Here is a 21068-nt window from a genome sequence, read left to right on the forward strand (position 1 = left end):
CCCTCACGCGGGTGCGGCCCCCCATTGTGACACCACTCTGAGCAAAGGCTGGCTAATTCAGAGTTTTACTTGACTTCACTATTTCTTTATAGATCCCTAATTCTAAATATTAGTAGTCTATATTTTTCCTGTACTGCAGACATTTCAGTTAATGCAGCCTACTTCTAGATGTAACAAATGCGTTACTAATCATTCCTGTGGTGTCATGGGTTAAATCAAACCATTCTTTACACCGAAAATATCCTTGGCCTAACGCCTGCACATAATTATATCTTCTTCTGTTTCAAGAGTGTAACTTGTTATTGTGTTAAGGAAACAGCTGTGTTCTCGCTAGGAGTAATTCAGGATTTCATTCAGGGACTGGGAAGCTAATGTTAGTTCTGCAAGAATAACCCCCTTTGTGATAATGCTCTGTTCTGGAGACCGCTGCAGAACTTTGTTGATACAATTTAGTTGCTTGTCTAGATGAGTCAAGGCTGAAGAACACAGCAAACACAGCCACGCTGTCGCAGGAATTAAAATGCACAAATGTAGCCGAGTTTGTCCCTTTGGTAGCAACTCTTAAAACACATTTTCATGTGATGTTTTAGAAGTAAAATAACCTTTGTATCGTTACACTGTAGCATTTTAAAATAAGTTGCAATATAAATCTGTGTTTTCAGGCAGAAAAACATCCTTGCTGTAACAAATAAATCAATAAGTAATCTTCCCATGAGGCCCTATTCACATTTGGTGTGCGTGATTATTGTTAATTGCACCCCAGACATGGCGAGATGTGGGTTCCTGTCTGTGCAAAAAAACAGGCAGTCAAAAAATGTACAAAACTAGCAGCTCAAACAGATGCTCCTTTGCTGTGTTTGTCCGACATAGGGCAGCCCTTTAAAATAAATAGGCTGCCCTATGTGGACGAGCGACTAATGTGGCAAAATGCTCAAAAAGAGCGGTGTTCGTTCATTCACACATGTGCCAAGTGTGCATGGGGCTTAAAATGTGGAGCAGCATTCTAATTCTATGCACATTTGAGGTGAAAAAGCAGTGGTACTTAGGGAACTGCCACCCCATGTGACCCTCCTGGCCTTGTTAAAGGAGAACTATGGGGTTAAGGCTTTTCCCCATAGTTCTCCTTAGGGTAACGGGAGGACACAAACTAGCGTCCTCCCGTCACCCTAGGTAGTAGGGTTAGTGTTAGGTCAGTAGCACCCTGTAGCTTGCGGTATACTGAGACGCCGCAGCTGAAGCGGATCCCGACAATTGTGCCGGGATCCGCCCAGCTGCGTGGCTGACAGCTGGCTCTACCTATCTAGAGGCAGAGCCAGCTGTACACGCTCCTCCCCCGTCCGTTCCGCCAGTCAGCGCTGTTCGCTCACCTCCCGATCTACTGAGCCGATCTGTGACAGTCTCATTGTCACAGGTCGGCTAGAACTATGAGGTGAGTGAAAAGCACTCACCTCATAGTTCTCCTTTAAAAAGATGCTATAGCTAGACCACTGCATAACTTGCACAGGCAATTTATGTGCATTGTGCTCTTTTATCTGTAGTGAGGGACATTATTATGTAGCATTACTTGGTGGGAGGTGGGATTCAGACCTACATGTGTGTGTTGTAATGCACGTTCATGTTGGGCATACTCATTCTGCATGTTTTCGGGGTACTCCCATTCATTTCTAATGGGCCCCAGTGTGCAACTACTCAGTGAACAATGCACCTAACCCTCAATACACCAGAATGCATACACCAAAAATACAGGTGGGAAAAAAAGGTCAAGCATGTCTTTTTGGTGCATGGACGTGCATTGAGGATCTATACATCCCATACTTAGGCCTCTGAGACTACAGTCAAACAATTATACTTACATAGTCACCTGCAAACCAATTCTTGTCTCCCAATTCCTTCTCTATACCAGACAAGACTGTAGGACCATTTTTATCCAAGTACTTCTTCATTTCTATCTAAACAAATAAATCAGCCTAATTAAAATGACAAGTTTTATACCACAAATATTTACAATTAATCGAATCACATACTATTTTTAAATCTCCAACATACACACCAGTGTCTTCAAAGCAAGTGTGTATCATTATACATTAGTTGTCCAAAGATGATAAACTACCTCCAAGGCAGAACAGCAGAGATTAATAGTGACCATACAATGTGGTGCACCAAAATTGCTTTAATATTTGCAGCATGCACTAAAAAAAGTGCAAACGGAAGAGTTAAATTGCGGTGAAGCTATCGCGGCCACTGCTCTGGTTGACAGTAATAGTGGTGCCTTCACTCTGGTCAATCAGACAGCTAGAGAATGGAGTGCTTTAAAGTTCCAAGCATACCCCTGCCCCATTTAAAACCAACGTGCCTGGGACAGCTGCTCCTCCTCGTTTTTGTCCTAGTTGTTTTGTCATTATCAGCTGACATTTTTTGTCTCCCTGCTTGCAGTTCCAGGTTTTTTCTACCATTTTTCAGGAGCCTTAAAATATGCATATCTTGCTTTTATTTAGTCAGCTGGCAGCTGCCCCCCTCTTTATTGGTCTATCAAAGTGAAGAGTGGCTGTGAGGAGCTGGTTGGAATTGGCCTCCCAGATGAAGTAGTTTGCATCCAGGGCTGCTTATCTATACATGTAAATGCTCAGACTTGCGTATAGCAGTGGCACCTGCCAGCCTATCATTGATTTGTATGCAGTGCTGGCTGCAGCTGTCTGTAAGCACATGCCACTCCTGGGTGCAGAAATACACCCCTTCTTGGCGATATACGCCCCTCTGTGGCCATGTCCATGAGCCCTAAATAATGTTGCTAATATCTCTCAAGGAATTCCCTGTGTAGCATGTTCCCTTAATGATTGGTGGATTTTCCCCAGTAAGGAGTGAGTATGTCAGTTATAGGGGTAAGACAATATTGGATATAGTTGAATGTTTGAGTGTTCCACCCTAAAAAGGTTGAGACAAGAAGGATTTACTTTCCTTCATGCATTGTAAGAAGTCAATGATGACTGAACTGAAGTTAACTGTGATGTATGTTTGGCCTGTTGTAACCTGAAGAGATATCATGATGTCTTCAAATGAGACTTTCCATTAAAACCAGTTTATAATTTCATAAACCTGATTGTGTAAAATTAATTTTCTCAGTTTTTTCCATGAAAGGATCTGTATGAACTATTGTGAGATACTGCAAAGAAGTGGGTTAAAAGCCAAGAAGAGAAAGAGCAGAGAATGTTGAGTTCTAGGAAAAGAGCAGTAAAGGCAGGAGAACCTGAAATTGAATCAACCAGATTTAGCAACTAGTCTAAAGAAAACCATTGTTATTTACCCCCATAAAGTCCTCAGAGAAAATGGGTAAAAAGCAGTTGTTTGCAGCTGGCGAGGCACCATGTAAAAGTAGTGAGCATTTTAAGCATTGGTGAGTTCCTGTCCATGACAGAGAGAGCAGACTTGGTTGGGTGCACGGCTGAGAGTGGGACTCTGGAATGTGTTGTTCCCAACTGCTGAGAGGGGTAGGTGATGGGCATGGTGAATTGTTTATAAGGCATCTAATATTATGATCATTAATGTGCAAGAAAATTCTCTCTCTTCCAGTAGTGGACCCAACCTCCTTGGTGGACGTAAGTTTGTAAATCTAAGCAAGCTAGCATTGGGAGACCATGTTAAAAAAAAAGTGTGCATGTGTGTTTCTTTGTGAAATGTTTTTGGGTCTACCTTTAAGTGTTCTTTAAGTGTTCTGCACTCTGTCGTTTATCATTTATTGGTATTACTAGCATGCCAAGCAACCCTGTTCATCACTTACTGATCACCCTACTTATCTAATTTTCCTGGATATATATGAAGTACATATTGCAAATGTTCTGCGAATGCAGGGAAACAAAGTAATATTTGATATATGGAATATTAATAATACATGTAATTATATGATAGTGCAGTAAAAGTACCCTACTTTGTCATCGGTGTACCACGGAAAAAGTGACACAAAGTCATCAATGGTGTCTGATATGGCATCAATATGAAGGTCATCCAGCTCTGTCTTCCCTCTCAGACCTAATGATAAGCAGAAAGGAGAAGAAATTCCACAGTAGATATTAATATGTGCAGTACAGAACAGGTTTAACTTCTTCAGGCTTACAAAAAATCAGGATCTAACTTATGCTTTCTACTATATATGAAAGAGTCCATTCTAAATGTGAAATTAAACGTTATTTTAAGTAGTACCATACATGTTTTTATGCCTGGCTGTTCTTTCGGACACTGATCGAGTAGTAGCATGTAGATCTGCATAGTTTGATTGACGTCAGAGGCTTTAATTTGCATACATTTCTCATGCCATATTTTCAGAATGGGAAGTTAACAATAGCGGCCTCCATGTCTTTTACACTTTTAAGGTGCTGAAATTATACATATACACACACACACATATATATTTATATTTTGTTAGTCCAATAAGAAAGGTAGCGACGCATACTACAATACTTTGTTTTTTGTTTTTTTTACATCTTCTCTACTGGACTAATATGGCTTACCCATTTACATTACACTATAAAAAAAAATTTCTGTTTTCTCAAATCTGCCCCCAATAATTTATCAAAACTGCAAGCATATTACCTGCTTTTCTGGCCAAATATCTGCCTATAGCAAGGCTCTGGTAATATATAGTCCCATCAATTTCCAAAGCTGGGAGTTTTCCAAATGGATAAGCTATGGAAGGAAAAGAAAAAGCATAGGTCAGCAATGAAATATTACACTTTCCTTCTCTTTTATAATTATGGTTAGATACAAACAGGGTCACAATTTCCAATAGGCATGGTAGGCTTTTCTGTGCACGCTGAGTTTTAGGCTGCACTGTGTTGGTACCTGTGAGCCCTGCCATGTCACTTCTCTGGAGCGCCTCACAGTAAGTCCTCCTGGCAGCTGTATGTACTGTAAGAGGATCGTTTTTCATGTGTCTGCAAACTGCCCCCCGCCCCGGGGCTGGCGGTGGGGGGGGGGGGGGTTGAGAGAGTGTGTGTGTGTGTGTTTATAACTATAAAAGGTTTCTAGACTACCAAACACTATTTGCATATCTCGCAGCACATACAAATGCGGCACTTATGCCACATACAGGTGAAACTCCTGTAATCCTGTCCGCATTCATTTGATTTTACACAACTGAACTACAACATTGTACTTCGGAATAGTGAATGCTTCACTTTTAACAATCAAACACATATTCTCAATTAATAAATTTCCAATAGGCATACATTTTCTCCTTAACTTTATTATTACACACCCTACAACACCAAGCTCCTTAAGGATTCCGGATTCCCCACAAGGCCACCGAGGCCCGACCTAGGGGCGGCAGCGATGCCCTTGTGGGGAAGTTCCGGTCGTCGGCCGGTAAGTTGCCCTCTCTACATTTAGTCCTGCTTTGTACAGGACTAAATGTAGAGTGATGCAGCCGATTGTTCCTTTACATGTGATCTCCGCGATGTCGCCGAGATCACATGTAAAAAGTCTGCAGCCTCCCCCCTGTACTAACCTCTCTGCTCTGGTTCCGTCCTTCGCCGCCAAGTCATAGAAAAATAATGAAATAAATAAAAATTAAAAAAATAAGAAGAAATAATTAAATGAAAAAAAAAGTGATAAAAAAGTTTAAAAAAGAAAGAAACAGTCAAAAAACATTGAAACTAACCCCCCCGCCCTGCCATCTGGTTGCCATTCTCCATTGATGGGAAGGGGGCGTATTGCGGAACCTGGCCTTGGGGCGGCAGGGAGAGTAAATCCGGCCCTGGGTGCAGTTGCATGCACTGTTTCTTCTAATTGTACCAATGTAAAGCTCTCCCGATACTCCACACAGCCCTCCTGAGACCCCACACAACTCTCCTGAAACACTGCAAAGCACCCCTGAGATCCTGCACAGCTCTCCTGACACCCCGCACAGCCCTCCTGAGATCTAGGTGCAAATCTAGAACTTAAAGTAGCTATGTTGTTAATAAATGAAGAGCTCGCTATCAGTTGTCGTGGACAGTATACATAACAAAATGTACCCAGACACTGTAATTCAAAAGAACTCAAGCATTATTTGTAGATGCAAACCCAACCCCTAAAACTACATATAAGCTTTAACAGCTGGTGATACTGATATTAAGTTTGGGCACTTTGTTTTATGCAGTGACAATGCTCTGCCCCTGTCAACCATAATCATCTGCCTGTAAAAAAAAAAAAAAAAAAACCCAACAAAGTGCAACCAGCAACAACTAAGAAATATGCCGTGAAAAAACAAACGCAGCCTGTGCAGTGCATGTGGACAGGGACAGGCTGTGAAAAGAAAACCAACCGCAGCCAGCAAACATTAGGAAATGTGTCCTGTGAAAAAATACATGCAGCCTGTTATGGCTTTAGTGGATGTGGAGAGGCTAAAGGACACATGTCACTATTTATGATTTATTTCACACTGTATGTGGGAGAGATCAGAATGAGAGGAGGCAACATTTACAAGCTCAGTGGTTTTATTGCCTTTCCTTCTACTTTAAGTACCAGTCATGCTACCCCTCTGTTGTGCAAATTAATGTTTATTTCTCAATCACTTACACAGTGTGCAGGAAACAAAAGTGACTATCTAAATGTAATAATCACTCCAGAGATACTAGGGGCTAGGCTCTGTATTCCCTTTTTAGGTCAGAGCAATTCTTACACTTTTAACTATGGTCCTAGTGGTATAAATCTAGCTCCAATTGCAACACATTAGCTTAACATTGATTTTCACACCATTTGCATTGCATTTATTGCAAGTTGACACGTTTTAAATGCTGACATGAGCTGTCATGTTTTAACACCTTTGCATAGCTAAGCTTTTTTTTTTTTTCCTTCACAGCAAGGGCAAAACTACTTTAGCCTGAAGTACATTGCACTGTGTTTTACATGCTGCATGTCCTATTTTCACCGAGCACTGCATCAGTGTGAACTGGACCTATTCAAAGCAATGCTATTTTACTTGTTATCGCATTGGGCCCAATGCACGTGGTGTGAATGAGCTAAAGCAACACAACTCCTTAGAGCAAAACCAGTAGTAATTAAAATACAAATATAATTATTTCTGTTTGTTGAAGCCAAATATTAAATTGTGACAATACTATTACTAGAGCAATAAAACACAAATCAATCACATAAAACAGCAAGATTAAGAAGAGGTACAAAATCTTCCCAAGCAATTTTGAATTTGGTACACAGTATACACACACCATAAGTGACATCTCACAAACTCATTTCCACTATAGATTGTTTTATTAATACCACATATTTTTATCTTTTGGAAAAGATGTGAAAAGCTTTAATCTAATGATTTAATCATCATTTAATATCAATCGTTTAGCTCTGAACAATAATTTGGTGAAATCTAATAGGATATCTTGCCACTTACAGGACTTATGTTCGGGCCAGTCATCATATTCAATTCTGCAGTCTTCATACTCTGTATTCATATAGGCAAATAGGTAGCGAAGTAACTCTGCTCTTCCTCTGAAATTGAAGTAGGTCAGCTTGTAATGTGGCATGATTTATTCCTGCAAAAGAGAGGAATATATTAAATATATAATTCCCATACCTAGGTGAAAATGTGTGTTAGAATTGTTCTCGATGCTGGCTATTTGGGCCTAAAGCATAATTGTCACCAAAGATTTTTTTTTCTAACTAATGCTAATGCTAAATGCTAAAGTGTAAAAAGGAGATTTGTCCTCTTTATTTTATGCTGGTTAGCAGAACTGAATGTAAAATATATGGAAAACCCTGCATTTCGAGTTGTCCCCTAAACAACAATAAGGGGCAATATTCCAGTGGAATACTGGTTCTAGTGACAACTTTCTAAGGTGGATTTACCCAATTTTCCTCTCACTTCCTGTTGTGTCTACAAAACAAGAAGTGAAGAGAAATCTCTTGAATGGGAAAGACGTAGCAAAGAGAAACCTCCTTATACTCCATTCAAAATAAAAATAAAAATGTTAGCTTTAGAAACTCTTTAAAGAGATTCTCTTAGTTTGGTGTATATATATATATATATTATACACACTCACACAGCTCTAGCCTTTGTGGGGCCTTAGGCCTTCCACTTGCACCCATGCTGAAAAAAAAATGCATATACAGTAATTAAAAATGAGCTGTGATGGTAGAGAGAGGCGGATATGGCACAGGGCAGTGCAAGGATTTCTACCTACACAGGCCCCACCTCCCCAATGCCCTCAGGAGACTGCCTATGCAGCCTTATGCTAGCACTGACCCTGGCCCCGTGTCACCCAGGAGGTGAGCTGAATTAGACCAGGGGTCAGCAAGCTTTTACACACCAAGTGCCATTTTTTGCAACCATCAGACAACCGAGTGCCAATGAGCAAAAGTGCACCATAGTGTTAGTTACATTTCAATGATTACTCTCATAGTTGTAGTGCTTATAGTAAGTTCAACTCACTAATTAGTTTAATGTGTTTACCTCACATTTAGTAGCACAGCTATAAGTGAAAAAAAATGAATAACTGGTGCACATATAAAACATGTTCATATTTACATGTGCTAAAAATTAAACTGGACTCACAGACCAGAACCAACACAAGGCAGAGCTCAGACCAGTACCGAACGCATGGCAGACCTCAGACTAGAACCAAACGCATAGCAGACCTCAGACCAGAACCAAACACACGGCAGGCCTCAGACCGGAACCAACGCCACGGCAGACCTCAGACCAGAACCAACGCCACGGCAGACCAGAACCAATGCCACGGCAGACCTCAGACCAGAACCAACACCACGGCAGAACTCAGACCAGAACCAACGCCACAGCAGAACTCAGACCAGAACCAACACCACGGCAGACCTCAGACCAGAACCAACGCCATGGCAGACCTCAGACCAGAACCAACGCCACGGCAGACCTCAGATCTGAACCAACGCCACGGCAGACCTCAGACCAGAACCAATGCCAAGGCAGACCAGAACCAACGCATGGCAGACCTCACACCAAAACCAACGCACGGCAGACCTCAAACCAGAACCAACACACAGCAGACCTCAGACCAGAACCAACGCACGGCAGACCCAGACCAGAACCAACACACGGCAGATCTCAGACCAGAACCAACGCACGGCCGACCTCAGACCAGACCCAATGCATAGCAGAGAGCAGACCAGAACCAACGCACGGCCAACCTCAGAGCAGAACCAAATGCATGGCAGACCTCAGACCAGAACCAAATGCACGGCAGACCTCACACCAGAACGCATGGCATACCTCACACCAGAACCAAACTCATGGCATACCTCAGACGCTCATCTAGTGTTATAAAACAATGTATACTGGTCAGCTCACCATTACATAAAGAAAAGGCAGTATCCAGAGTGTACTATTCCAGCAGTATATGTGCAGCAGTCCTGTAGAACGTTGCCATGGAAACCAGGAGGCTTGTAGAACACTGGCAAGTTCGCTCTGTATGTTCAGATGGCGAGGGGTGGGCGGGAACCTGGCTGGATGGCAAGCCGAAATCTGATTGATTGTTGTTGACAGCTGCTAGCTTCTCTTTGTCCCGGGTCTCTCCCCCTGCTCTTACTGACACATGTAAAGCCAGGCTGGGCTATAGATGAAGCAGAGTCCCAGCCGGGGGATGGGAGTACTGAAGTCCCAGCAGAGGAGCGTTCTGCTCCTATGGACAAAGATGCAGTTTTTGCCCTGCTGCCACCTGCTTTAAGTTAGGCAAGTTAGGTGGCCGCGAGGCCCCCGTGAGCGTGAGGCCTTAGGCGACCACCTAACTTGCCCAATTAGAGAGCCGCCTCTGTGTGTGTGTGTGTATATATATATATAAAAAAAAATGCTAGAAGGATAAACTGATCCGAAAAGCGGCATGAAGAGTTGAGTTCAGCAGCATGTAGATGAAGTCTTAATTGAAGCAAAGGAGATCTTTAGAAAAAAAATAAAATAACTAATTAAATTGGCTAAACTTCTCTCAGTAGAGAAAACATGTCCAGCCTCCTAAGACACTAGCAAGAAACTGAAGCATGGCAGGAGTGGGAGGGCTTATATCTGGCAGGCCAACAGCGTTTCTGTTTTCCAGTGTCTATTCCCTATTGTAGGTGACAGTATAACCCAATGGTCTCAGAATAGTGAACGGGGGGAAAAAGAGTGTTTTAAAAAAAAAATTGGCCTCATTCATCAGTATGTGTGTAGCAAGAATTGACTATGTGTCCTCATGGCAATCAACTAGCTTCTATCTGGAATGTTCCAGTGCACATTTAAAAATTGTTACTAAGAGCAAATATACATTTCCATTGTGATTGCCAAAGCAGTTAGGTTATTCTTTCCTCTTTTGACCTGTGATAGAACAACAAAACATCTGATTCTTTGCCATGAACAACTTTAACACAATTCCTCTATTTATTATTGCACAGCCCAGGAGACCCAGGAGAAGCAAGCATCTGATTAATGAGCAACGAAGAAAACTGAAAGCCACAGATAACATTTTTGGCACATGTTTCTCACAGGTGAAGAGAGGTAAAGTTCAAATTCCCTCTTTTATAATATAATGTGAACTAAGGTGATTGGTGAAACTATGGCAGGATCCATGATAAAGAGCAAGTTTTCTTTGTTTAATCCAGTATTTCCTAAATGTTTCCTTAAGGATCACTAATGAAGTATAGCTTTCAAACCTAGGAGCCCAGGATTTATCAAATGTTAGCTAGAAACATTGTAAAAAAATCATATAATGTTTCTGACATGCAAACCGCAAATATTATTTTAATTATTTATGAACAATAACTAAAAACTCAAAATATGATAGTATTGTCAATTCCTCAACAAGGATTCACCACTAAGAACATTTTAGTATGTATGTATTCTATGTATTAAAATGTATGAATATATGTAAATAATGTAGATTTAAATCAAAACAAACAGTTCCTACTGAATCCTGCATAACAAACTGAGGCTTTTTTTTTTCTCTGGTGGCATCCCCTTGGGGAAGGGGGAGGGGGCAGCAAAAGACAAAATTTACTCTTTACGGTTCCTCAGCTGCTTCTTGTTTTTATTGAAATAAACTATTCTAGAGATGCAAAATCTGTATGCTGGCACTGTTAACCAGTGCCTACAGCTGGCAGCCAAGACCACAAAAGATCTAGGCTTTGAGCCAGGGGCCTGATTAAATTCTTCAGCGTGCAGGTTATGTACAATTATATTGTTGCTGCTGGTTATGTGTTTAGTTAAAGCACTGAGATCTTGAGGAATGCCGAGTAAGGCTGGGCACACACTTTACAACCATCGCAAGACTTTTGTCTTGCGATGGTTGTAAGGTAATTAAAAAAACGTACGATCTGCCTATCTTGGACAGGCAGATTGTACTTGCGATGATCACAAGTCCGCCCCGCTGAGGGGCGTGCTTCCGATGACCGCAATGCCGAACGTGCAGTGTGCGCTTGCGCACACCGGCCCGTCCAGCTTTTATCTTAGGGAAGGGAAGCAGCATAAACACCACCGAATCACCAATGTAAGCAGAAACTACATACTTCTGTTGTCTGCCAGATCCCTCCAAATTTGGCCCAATGTCCTCTCCAAGTTTGGAAGCCAGCCAAACAACAGACTCACCTCTACTCTGTTTGCCCCTGCACAACCTCTTATATCTCTTGGGAATTTTGGGGGTGAGATCTTTGCTGCTGGACCATGACAAGTAGATCCTACTGTCAATAGGGAATTTGTTTATATATCATATTATGTGGCATTGAACAGGAGAAGAGGAAACACCCCAAGATGAGTAAAATCAATAAACCTAACTATGGCTGGGACATCCTGCCACTGTGGTCCTCAATAGGAGGCATTTGAGAAAACACGGCTCATGAGCATTCATCAGCATCAGACATGATTTCTTGGTGCATTGACCTTTTAATGCATATAAGAAAAAAAAAAAAAAAAACAACCTTCATGACAAATGTAAACTCAGGCACCCGAAACCTTACATGATGAACATTACCTTTATTTCAGTACAATACACAATACTGAATAGCTTGTATATTTTGTCGTATATAACAACTGTAATAGTCAAAGGAGAACTACTGTATATTCATCCATTGAAATCTGGTGCTGCACAATATTGTTTTAGAACAAATAACTAGAGGTCTGAGTATTAATATGAACAGCTTCTACTGTTTATTATTTTTGAGCTGTCAGTCACTAATATGGTATCACAAGAAGTTCCTTGTTACTTAAAATTCCCTAGAATACCCATATTATTAACACACTTCAAGTCTATACCAATAGAAGTACACACACTTGGGATGTGTATTTAACATGATTTGTCATGGCTCACAGGCTCAAGTAGGGAGGAACATTAACACCCAAGTAAATAACATAACAATAGGCTTTGTTAGCAAGAACACAGGACTTGCCTTTGTGTTCCTGGTGAAGAACAACATTCGTTCATTTTATATGTGGGAAATATTGGTTTCCTACTCATGTTAACACTACCTCAAGGACATATAGGAACAACAATAATTCAAAGAAACTCTTAATTTTTTTTTATTGATATTACCTAGTAAGCATGTAAGGAATACAGTCTTGTGAAAGCAACACGAAATATTGCATAACAGTCTTTTCTAAATCATTGCACTGAAGGTTCCACTTCCCATAACAACTGGCAAAAATAATATCCAATATTTTTGCAGGTTTCATACCACAGCCATCCCCTCCTGTTTATGGGTGTCTCCTTTACCTAGAAGATAGCAAAGGAGACACCTATGCAACAGGGGCTTCCAGAGGCTTGGTGTCTCCCAGAGCGGCCACTGGGTGATACCCTGCCATGATGTCATTGCACATGTGCGTGATGATGTCAGGAGCTTTAACTTGCCGGCGGCAATCTTGGTGATAGAAAGCAGCAGAGAGCGGAGGGGACATTCAACAGGTTGGATAGGGTATGTCGCTGGGTCCCCTCCTCTCTCGTGCAACTGTCGGGCTCTTGGTCCATGACAGAGTGCCTGACTTTTCAGAGGGGGTGACCAACAGTCATGTTGGTGTCACCCAGGTGCAGGCCACACACCCCTAGTGAAACCACTGCTGCGCATGCACGCTTCCAGCCATCAATTGAGCTGAGCTGTGTGCGTCCACAGAAACACACAACACTGGACAAGCCAACCCCCTGCAGCCTATCACTCTCCTATTCTGGGTGCCCTCAGGATCCCTCCTCTACAACCCGGAACTTCGGGAAAGCAGAGCAGAACGTCCTGGAGCTGGTGGCGGTGAACAATATCTGTTTGTTTTGTACCTTAATGCAGAGAATGCAGGAAGGTAAAAATGCATGGCCTTTAGTACTACTTAAGTAGATTGTGTAGGTAGGCTCCCACATTACTAGACATGCAAGATCTGTTTTGTTCCGAAATAAAATTCGGACAAATTTCTGCATACTCAGACATTCAGATGCATCCAAATTTCTGAATGAAAAAATTATGAATCCGAATATATTTTAAATTTTTGATAAAATTTTTTGGATGCATCCAACATTTTTTCGAATGCGATTTGAATATAGTTTATGTTGTTAAACGTAAACAAAAAACAAAACAAAAACCAACAGCGTGGCGTTCCCTCCCCAATTCATACCAGACCGTTTAGGTCTGGTAAGAATTTTAATGTAATTTTAGCATGTGCCCCCCTCCCCCTACTGCACCATACCAGACCACATGCTCTCAACATGGGGAGGTGCTTTGCAGGGGGAACCCCCATCAAAGCACATTGTCCCCATGTCGATGAGGACAGGGGCCTCTTCCCCACAACCCTGGCCTGGTGGTTGTGGGGGTCTGCGAGCAGGGGGGCTTATGGGAATCTAGGTGCCCCATTTCATAAAAGGGGGCACCCAGATGCTGCCTTCCCCCTTGTGAATAAGTAAGGGGTAGTTGTAAACCCTACTAGTTCATTGTGATTCGTGATTGACATGAATCTACATCTTTGGACCACATGATTGACCGATTGACCGTTAGATTTTTTTTGGGGTGGAGGGGGGATTGTTTGTTTAATAGAAGACGTGTGAAAAACTGTGTTGTGTTTTTTTTTTTTTTTTCCAAATAGGATAAAAGGACTTTTTTATGATGTGTGCTTATTTACAATTGTACTGTTTATTTGGTGAAAAAGTAGGGGTAACAACTATCCCTTACTCATTCACAAGGAAGGGGGCAGCATCTGGGCGCCCCCTTCATAAAAGGGGGCCCACAGATTCTTATAAGCTGCCCTGCCCGCAGACTAGGGTCAGGGTTGTGGTTAAGAAGCCCATGTTGAGGTCATGTGGCCTGGTATGGTACAGGAGGGGACGCCACACACTCGTCTCCCGCCCCCCCTTTCCTGCTTTGCCAAGCTGCTGCTCGGTTTAAGGGTCAGGCAAGGAATTTTAGGGGGGACCGCATGCTTTTTTTATGCCGTTGTGGTTCCCCTCTAAAATTGCTACCAGAACTTAAGGGTCTGGTATGAATGGAGGAGGGGTGGGGCAACCCTGTTTTTTTGGGGGGTCCTGTGGACTGTCAAAGGTTTAAAAAATAAAGTAAACAACAACAATAATTTGTTTGCAATTCCTCCAAATCCCGAAACAAATTGACTTTCTGACCCAAATCCCAAAAATCAGAAACTAACTAAAACAAATTTTTTACCTGCTTACATGTCTATATATTACATCATTTTGCCGACATTAAAGAAGACTGTGCAACCAGATCAAAACATGATGGGCCAACATAAGCCAGCAAGACGCAGCTTGCTAAACTCATGGTAAACATTTATCCGATACAAATGTCATATAATCATAGGATTTGGGATATACCGGAGTGTATTAATAAAACATTTCTTAATGATCAATGTGTTTGCAACAGACATAATGGGGCATTTATAAAGCTACCATAGGCTACCCTTACATAATAATGCTGGCTATTTACAGTACTGTTGCAGCACTAAAGGGATCTTTGTGTCACTGTATACTGCGAGTCTGTGCAGGAAGTGTGAAATTCCCGCAGACCCTTTAAGAAACAATGCAGCATTGAACAGAAGTCATATTTGTTTGAATGTTTAATACAAGGCATCTATGCCAGCTAACATTCTGTTTCTCAAAGACCTTGAATGATCCCAAGTCATGTGCAAAAACAAAATTAACTCAGCATATATTATACCTGAATCAATGTGAATAGACCCTTGGTGTTCTCATTAGGGACTCTGTCACACAGAAAAGAACACTTGAATGTATAGCAGCTCACTCATTCACCAACATATTTCCTCTGAGTCTGCCAGATTAATTACCTTGTCATAATAAACTAAGCAAGGACCTGACCATTTTAAAAGATATGCAGTGTTAAAGCTTTGTGGCTGTCTACAGATTTCTGTTATAGTGATTTCAAGTGCATGTAAACTCCAACAATGAACTTCTCTCATTTGCTTCCTCTGGATTTTTAAAAAAAATATGATATTTAAAGAGTTTTGTTATATCACTTCAATAAATGGAAGTACCTGTTGATCCTGCCAGAAATCTATGGAATGGAATAGAATACAATACATACATGTATGGAATACAAAACACTTCCTCCCTGACTTTATTTGGTCAGTGATCGCCACCGCTGTGTTTACATTCTAGCAGTGCTGGGTATCCTTCATTTACGACAGGAGTAGTGGTAGGTGAAAATTGTCGGGCGCAGTGGGTCAACATACAAGTGCTCTATTTAAAAATAGTAAATAATAGATATTAGATGTAAATCTAATATCAATCACATCGGTCAGTGACATAGATCTACGGGTCTACATCAATAACGATGAGCGACACCTCATGAAGTTGACCTGCTGTTTCCAACAAGCTTCACCTGCCGCTACCCCTGTTCCAAATGACAGATACCTGATGATGCTCCTGGTATGTAAACACAGTTCTGGGGGGTCCTGGGTACCATTGTTATGGTTATGATCATATTTGGTTAATAATGTCACTGTGCCCCAGAAGCTGACAGGGATATGTCATTTAGAGGTGGTAGTGATTCCCAAATAACAGATTCTCTGGTTTGTTGGCAAACAGAAGCCGGTGGGAATCTGTTATTTAGCAGCGTTACTGCTACCACCACTAAATCACAGATTCTCAGGCGCTCTTTGTAAAGACAAAATTTAATATTATACTGCTCATTGGAACTTCACATGCAGCTTTAAGGGCACCCCCAAAGCATGTTGTTTAAAGGATTTTTGTGTATTGTTAATGTTGCCCATTAAGCCGCATTAAAACACCCTCACCCAGCGGAGCTGTGTTTTTTTATTCATCAGTTTAATGTGGAGTACCCCCGTATTGTTTGATTTACATTCTACATGCATTGTGTTTAATACATTACTACTAGAGTATAATTTGTGTGCAGATTTTTGTCCTTATCCCGAGGGGTATGGGTTGGACATTGTTTTTATCCTTTTTGTAATAAAGTGGGGATTTGCATGCTTTATTTTGTAGGATTTATTACATCATTAATCTGATGTTACTATTTACATGTAGGTAAATGACAATCCGTGGTAATCTAAAAATAGTGTCTCTAATTGGTTTAGTGTACTTTCTTGTTCCACTAATGACTCCAGACTGAATAGGGGTTTGTAGGCCTTACTTTTGGGTTTGCTACATCTGCTAGAGTATGGCCAGCTTAAGGGTTCCATCACAGCAGCCCACATGTGTTATTCTCAGTATAACACGTGCATGCTGGTGTGTGCAGTGAAGGACAATGTAAGGTGTAATTACAACTGTCACTGCTTACTTTTTGTTTATTTTTTTTCTTACTCTGAATGTCGCAAAATGACATGCACCTCAACTCAGTATTATGGTGCAAACAGGGCACGTAGAAAAGACTTGTATTTGTAATTGCATTTTGCCTGCGTTAAGTAATGCTGATCAACATACCTGGTGTGATTGAGCCCTAAGGGCAGGTTCCTATCATCATACCAGATCTGGAACACGGTGCATTGCATTTTGCCACGTTTAGGAGCTTTTTTTTTGTTTAGTTTTTTTCAAGCTTAAAATGGGCTTTCGGGTGCATTCCAGTGCGTTAGCGTTTTTGATGCATTTCTATGCGTTCCAGTGTATTCCAGACCAGTCAAAATGAGACATGCAGTAATTTTCTGGTCTAGTCTGGAACGGACTGCGCTGGAGGCCAGAACTAGCATAGGTATACACTAGGATGCATTTTAGGTCTGGAAACAATCTGGTCTGGAGATGATCTGGATGTGGTGTGAATGGGCCCTAAAACTGGCGATAGACATGGCAATCAAACGTTCTATTCCATTCTTTATAATACTCTTAAAGAAATCAAAGACCTAAAATGGAGGTTGGATTGACTGCAAAGAGACAGGTTTTTAAATTGCCTCAATCAAATGTCGGCTAGAGCTATGCAGGTAACATTTGTAGCTCAATAGTGCTTCTAGATTAATCACTATGCAGATGACCATCAACCATTTCACCAACCCATTAACTTTGCAAAGATCACAAGCACTCAATTAGTATCATCAGTCACTAAACAAACAGAATAACTGCTTTTCCATGGCATAGGTTACACAGGCAGACGGGTCGTAGCAACATTGTTATCCCTGAAAAACGTGTTGGAGAGGGCACAGCCAGGTTCTAATCAGCTGCACAAAGCCCTCATTCACACCTCTGTGATGTGACATTGCAGAGGTGCTGTGGGGTGCGCTGTGGAAGGGCAGCCTATTTGAATGGGCTACCTACCACAGCTTAATCATAGCCCAAGCACATTTATTCGAAATCGCATTGCACCACATCACATAGTGTGGAACCATAAAATGCATATGTGATGGCTAGGTGCGTTGGGGGGCCATTAAAAAGTAATGGCACTGCAGCACACCTAACATTGCAACATGCAATTCAGAAACACATGCAGGACTATACGCACTCCCGCATCAGATAAATATGAACGGAACCTTATGTTTCTTCCCACAGGTAAGGTTCTGTGTAAAGGTGGCCATACACTGTACAACCCTCGCAAGACTTTTGTCTTGTGAGGGTTGTAAAGTACTTTAAAAAACGTACGATCTGCCCATCTTGGACAGGCAGATCGTACTTGCGATCATCGATCAGCGATGACTGCAATGAGGGGCGTGCTTCCGATGAATGCACATTTATTCGTCAGTTGTCGAACAAGCAGGCCACTAACTCGCCGAGAATCGTATGATTCCCGGCGGGTTTTCCAGCCTGCTTGCGACCGTTCAGGATTTCCCGCGATTCTCATACGAGAATCGTGCAGTGTATGGGCACCTTAAGGGAAAGGCAATTACAGCGCCGCTCAGGTAGAGGCATCCAATTGGTGCCAGAAAATCTAAATTGTAATTGAAGAGAGGAATAAAGTAGGGAAAGAAGTATCGTGATACCCGTAGGCAGCCCTGGTGTGACCCAAACGCAGCCCTGGTGTGACCCAAACACAGCACTGATGAGACCCAAACACAGCCATGGTGAGACTGGGCACAGAGCTGGTGAGACCCGGCATGCAGCCCTGGGTAATCCCAAAGGCAGCCCTGGTGAGACGACACACAGCCATGGTGACACCTGAATGCAGCCCTGGTGAGCCCACACCCAGCCCTGGTGAGACCACACACAGCCCTTGTGAGACCCCGCATATCCACCAGAGACTGCACGCCGCCCTGGTGAGACCACAGGCAGCCCTGGTCCAACCCCGCACAGCCTTGTAAGACCCTGTTACAGCCTTGGTCAGAACCTGCACAGCCTCATAAGACCCCGTTACAGCCTTGGTCAGACCCCGCACAGCCTCCTGAGACACCACACAGCCCTGGTTAACAACAGAGTAAGTAGCTTCATATTATTCTACATTACTGTATAATGTATTGCTGGGATTTGTAGTTCTCTATTGCTGATAATATTCTGCATTGCTTTATGATGTATTGCTGAGATTTGTAGTCCATCTACAGCTTGATGTCAGTGGCAGAACTACCAGGTTTACAGCTGTAGCAGCTGTGACTGGGCCCTGGCGCTCAACCACTGTCCTAAAATCATTAGTCTGTATTGATTTAGAAAAACTGTCACATGACGCTAAAAAAAACATATCAGTAATTGGTATTGTCGAGTACTTGAGGACAAGTATCGGTATTTGTACTTGGTCTGGAAAAATTGGTATTGGTGCATCCCTAATGTTTTCTAAACAAGCCACTATGTTTTTAAATAAATCTAAACCTTCACTATATGACAGTTGGTTTGTTAAAGCATTGTTTATCATCAACACTGTTTTCAGTGCTGCTGATCTCCTGCAGCCTCTTTCAGCTACTTCCTACTTTCTGATAGTGGCAATGTTTTACCAAGCAAGTCAGCACAGGTGCTTGTTGTATGCATCAGGAGCACAATTAATAGGTGACAATGCAGAGGTACAATTGGGATATAGCCGTCACCCTAGTACGGGAAATGCCTGAACAGGGATCTTCATAGTAGAATAACCAAGTATTCTTTAACAAAAGCTGCACATTTCGAAAGATTGAAACAATTTAATTTAGATGTTAAAGCCTAAATGGGATTATAGTGATTGGGTATTACTAAAGAGGGAACCTTGCTGTAGTTTTTTATCAGCTGATAAGAGAACAGCATTGGAGATGGTCTTATCACATCGGTCATATCACAGTGTAGAAAACAAGGCATCAGATGATAAAAACCGCTGGCAGTTTCTCAAGCATCTGCACCTGATTACACTTTTAATCACATAAAAGTTTAAGACTAGTGTCTTCACTGATGCTAATCATTTCAATCTGCTGCAAAATAACACATCTGCCAACAAGTGGTTAATGTCAATGTAGGTTCTTGTTTTGCATACGCAGCGCTTTTTATAAAATCTAACACTGGGCCAAACATACACGTAGGCAATATCAAATATATGTAAGCTATATCAATAGGACCTAAATGTGATCATTATACCATTGCTAAAGATATGTGAATAAATCAAGGAGTTTATTCTAAACCACTGACAATCCTTGGATAAATGCATTAGCCAACATATGCCTTGCAGCTGTGATCTTTCATTCGGTGTCCCATACACAGCGGTTAAGTGAAACCTGCCTGATAAAGGAACTTTTTAGGCAAATATTTGCAGATAACCATCAGAACTATATTCAGAATCTTGCAGAGTAGTGTTAGGAGCACAATATCTAATCTATGCAATCACATCTTATGTTCAGAAAGCATATGACAGTTATTTTATCGTTACCTCAGTAATCCAAAGTCTTGAGAACTTCTAGAAACTGCTGCTTACTTGGTCTCTGTGTCACAAAGAATTCTGAGGCTCTCTGTGAATTTTGATGACATCCTCCCACAGTTAACATATGGCTGCAATTAGTTAACACTGCCCTCTGGAGGTGAAAATGCATATATATCCTATCTCCTTACAGACAAGATGTGCAGGCATGTGCTATGTCATGAAAGAGAAGGCTTGTTGCACTCCTTACTGGATGTCCCTGCTATTGGGGAAGGGTGCTTAGAATGACTGCGGATGGCCTTAAAGGGTCCCTTCATCAGGGATAGCATTAACGATCATCAATGCTATGCCTGATGAAGGGACCCTGTGAGGCCCCAAAAAGCACTTGTTTTATTGACACAGTTCTAAATAAACGAACAATCGTTGATCCTTGAAGGATTTTTGGTGTGCTGGTGACGTTTTTCACATGATGAGCTATGTGATGCTCTCGGTGAATTCCAAAAAAACAAAACCTTTAAAAGTTTAATTACCTATAACAATAGATCGGAGGTAACCTTTAAGATTCACATGAATATGCCAATCAGTATATTAATATTTCAAACATAATTGACAAACCATTGTCAATTATGTTTGAAATATTAACCATTGTCAATTATGTTTGAAATACAGGGATGTCAATTTTTTATTCCAGTATAAAGTTTGAGTTATACACTCATGGCTTTATCCTAATGCATCCCATTCCAATGTGAGTCTAGAGCAGTGATGGTGAACGTTTTTGAACCCGAGTGCCCAAACTGCGACGCAAAATCAATTTATTTATCTCAAAGTGCCAGCGCTGAAAATAACTATAGTATTGTATTGCAGTTTGGGCAATGGGCTTTAAAAAACATTCAACATCACTG

The 21068-nt window shown here is 41.6% G+C and overlaps 1 protein-coding gene across 1 annotated transcript in view; it reads right to left on the bottom strand.

The window, feature by feature from the left end:
• Positions 1–20257, bottom strand: part of LOC108785438 (hematopoietic prostaglandin D synthase-like) — a 22177-nt gene extending 1920 nt beyond the window's left edge. The window contains exons 1-5 of the mRNA XM_018554505.1: positions 20179–20257; positions 7379–7520; positions 4585–4677; positions 3923–4023; positions 1854–1949 (exon numbers count right to left, since the gene is read on the bottom strand). Coding sequence (XP_018410007.1) covers positions 1854–1949; positions 3923–4023; positions 4585–4677; positions 7379–7511 — 423 coding nt within the window. The 5' untranslated portion in view covers positions 7512–7520; positions 20179–20257. The remainder of the gene's footprint in view (positions 1–1853; positions 1950–3922; positions 4024–4584; positions 4678–7378; positions 7521–20178) is intronic.
• Between the last annotated feature and the right edge of the window lie 811 nt (positions 20258–21068).

Source organism: Nanorana parkeri, unplaced genomic scaffold (assembly GCF_000935625.1).
Source record: "Nanorana parkeri isolate BGI_ZX_2015 unplaced genomic scaffold, ASM93562v1 scaffold162, whole genome shotgun sequence".
Taxonomy (NCBI): Eukaryota; Metazoa; Chordata; class Amphibia; order Anura; family Dicroglossidae; genus Nanorana; species Nanorana parkeri.